Here is a 2,225-nt window from a genome sequence, read left to right on the forward strand (position 1 = left end):
TGCGAGGTCATAGCTGGGTTGTTGGATGCAAACTGAGCTCCTCAACCATAGAGAATGTGACCCCAGGATCTGGAGTAAACATCTTGTCCTTGAATTGGCGAGCTACTGCAGGCCCCACGGTCCCACAGGGCCTGAACAGTGGGCCCGGGAGCAGCAGCCCAGGGACCCCTGCTTGACGGACACCTGACCCTCCTCCTACAGCTGCGGCGCCGCTTCGGGAACGTGTATAGCCTGCAGCTGGCCTCGAGGCCGGCGGTCGTGCTCAACGGGCTGGAGGCCATGCGCGAGGCGCTAGTGAAGCACAACGAGGACACTGCGGACCGGCCGCCTTCGCCCGTTTTTGATCACCTGGGCTACAGCCCACACGCCCAAGGCAAGTGACCCTAGGGGACTGTCGCGGCGGGAACGGAGCGAGCGAGCAGTTCCCAGAGACCGAGCTGAGCGAGTGGGCGTCTGACGGTGGACTTGGGACCCAGAGAAAGGCCAGCGGGTGGGTTGGGGGCCAGAGGGCGAAGGAACAGCCTGCTAGGGGGACGGGGACCGTGGGGGCGGGACGGGCCAGAGGGGCGACTCAAGGCGGCCGCGCGGGGGCATCAGGCTCCGTGTGGGCGGGGGGACAGGCAGCCTCCTCCCTGGGTGGAACCGTGGACAGGTTGGGCAGGGCCCAGGTGGGGCCAAGACCTCCCCGACACAGGGCACAGAGAGCAGGCGACCAAAGTGGGGAAGAAAGAGTCAGACCTGGGGGAGGGCAGAGTCAGAGTGGGCGGGGCCGCAGCCCCGCGGAGGGGAAGAGGGAAAGTGGGCGGGACAGAGTAGTCGGGCCACGCCCACCTGCCACCCCGCCCCCAGGGGTGATCATGGCGCGCTACGGTCCTGCATGGCGCGAGCAGCGGCGCTTCTCCTTGTCCACTCTGCGCTTCTTCGGTCTGGGCAAGAAGTCGCTGGAGCTGTGGGTGACCGAGGAGGCCGCCTGCCTGTGTGCCGCCTTCGCAGACCACGCCGGTGGGTGACGGGTGCAGGGGCAGGGGAGGACCAGGGAGGTGGGGCTGGGGCGGGAGAAGAGGAGCCTCCCTGAGCCGCATCCCTCCCCAGGACGGCCCTTTAGCCCCAGCGAGCTCCTGAACAAAGCGGTGGGCAACGTGATCGCGTCCCTCACCTACGGACGCCGCTTCGAGTACGACGACCAGCGCTTCCTCAGACTAATGGAATTGACTGAGGAGCGACATCGGCAGGAATCTGGCTATCTGATGCAGGTGCAGGGGGCGATAGGGGCTGCAGGAGTCTGTGCAGGGCGAGTTACAGGCAGGTGCCTCCGCCTGCAGCTGGGCTTCCACACAAGGACGATGGGAGAGCCCACTGCAAGAGGAAGAGCACGAAAGAGGCAGGAATCTCAGACAAGGCTAATGGGAGAGGTGCCTCAGGGTTAGTTGGACCTGAGAGAGGGCCAAGGAGCCTGGGCCTCCTGGGCACATTGGGAGCCAACAAGCTGGTGAGATTTCCATCGTAGGTTTATCCTTGTGTCAGCCCAGGGCCAGGAGACAGTGTGGAGACTCCCACTTGGGGAGGGACCAGGTCAGTGGTGGGGACAGGCAGTCAGTGCGTCTGCTCTGGGACTAGAGACTGGTGCAGGTGGATGCTGAGCACAGGAGGGACCCAGGCCCCTTTCGGTGATGGCACAGGTGGTGATGGCTGTCCCCGCGCTCCTGCGCATCCCGGCGCTGGCTGTCAAGATCATCTCTGCACGGAAGGCTTTCATGGCCCTGCTGGATGAGCTGGTGACCGAGCACAGGATGACCCGGGACCCGGCCCAGCCACCCCGAGACCTGACTGATGCCTTCCTGGCCGAGGTGGAGAAGGTGAGGTCTGCTGCCAGGGACAAGGGCAGGGGCTGGGGCTTGAGGGTTCCCTGAGGAGTCAGGCCAGGCCAGGCAGGGTGGAGCTGGTGCACCAGCCTATGACCAGGGCTGACAGGTGCAGAATGGAGGGTTATTTGCGGGCTTCCGTCTCTGCCCCCTGAGCCCACCCTCTCTGCCCGGTCAGACCAAGGGAAACCCCGAGAGCAGCTTCAATGATGAGAACCTGCGCCTGGTGGTGGCTGACCTGTTCTCCGCTGGGATGGTGACCACCTCCACCACGCTGGACTGGGCCCTCCTGCTCATGATCCTGCACCCGGATGTGCAGCGTGAGCCCGGCTGGGGTCTGGAGGGGCGGCCGAGGGAGGAGAG

The 2,225-nt window shown here is 65.3% G+C and overlaps 1 protein-coding gene across 1 annotated transcript in view; it reads left to right on the top strand.

Annotated features, from left to right (window-relative positions):
• Positions 1-2,223, top strand: part of LOC105805151 (cytochrome P450 2D17) — a gene marked incomplete at its 3' end in the record, with an annotated part of 25,200 nt that extends 22,977 nt beyond the window's left edge. The window contains exons 2-6 of the mRNA XM_012637969.1: positions 202-373; positions 850-1,002; positions 1,093-1,253; positions 1,680-1,856; positions 2,041-2,223. Of these exons, the coding sequence (XP_012493423.1) occupies positions 202-373; positions 850-1,002; positions 1,093-1,253; positions 1,680-1,856; positions 2,041-2,223 (846 nt within the window). The remainder of the gene's footprint in view (positions 1-201; positions 374-849; positions 1,003-1,092; positions 1,254-1,679; positions 1,857-2,040) is intronic.
• Positions 2,224-2,225: the final 2 nt, after the last annotated feature.

This window comes from Propithecus coquereli, unplaced genomic scaffold (assembly GCF_000956105.1).
Source record: "Propithecus coquereli isolate 6110/MARCELLA unplaced genomic scaffold, Pcoq_1.0 Scaffold126, whole genome shotgun sequence".
In the NCBI taxonomy this organism is placed as follows: Eukaryota; Metazoa; Chordata; class Mammalia; order Primates; family Indriidae; genus Propithecus; species Propithecus coquereli.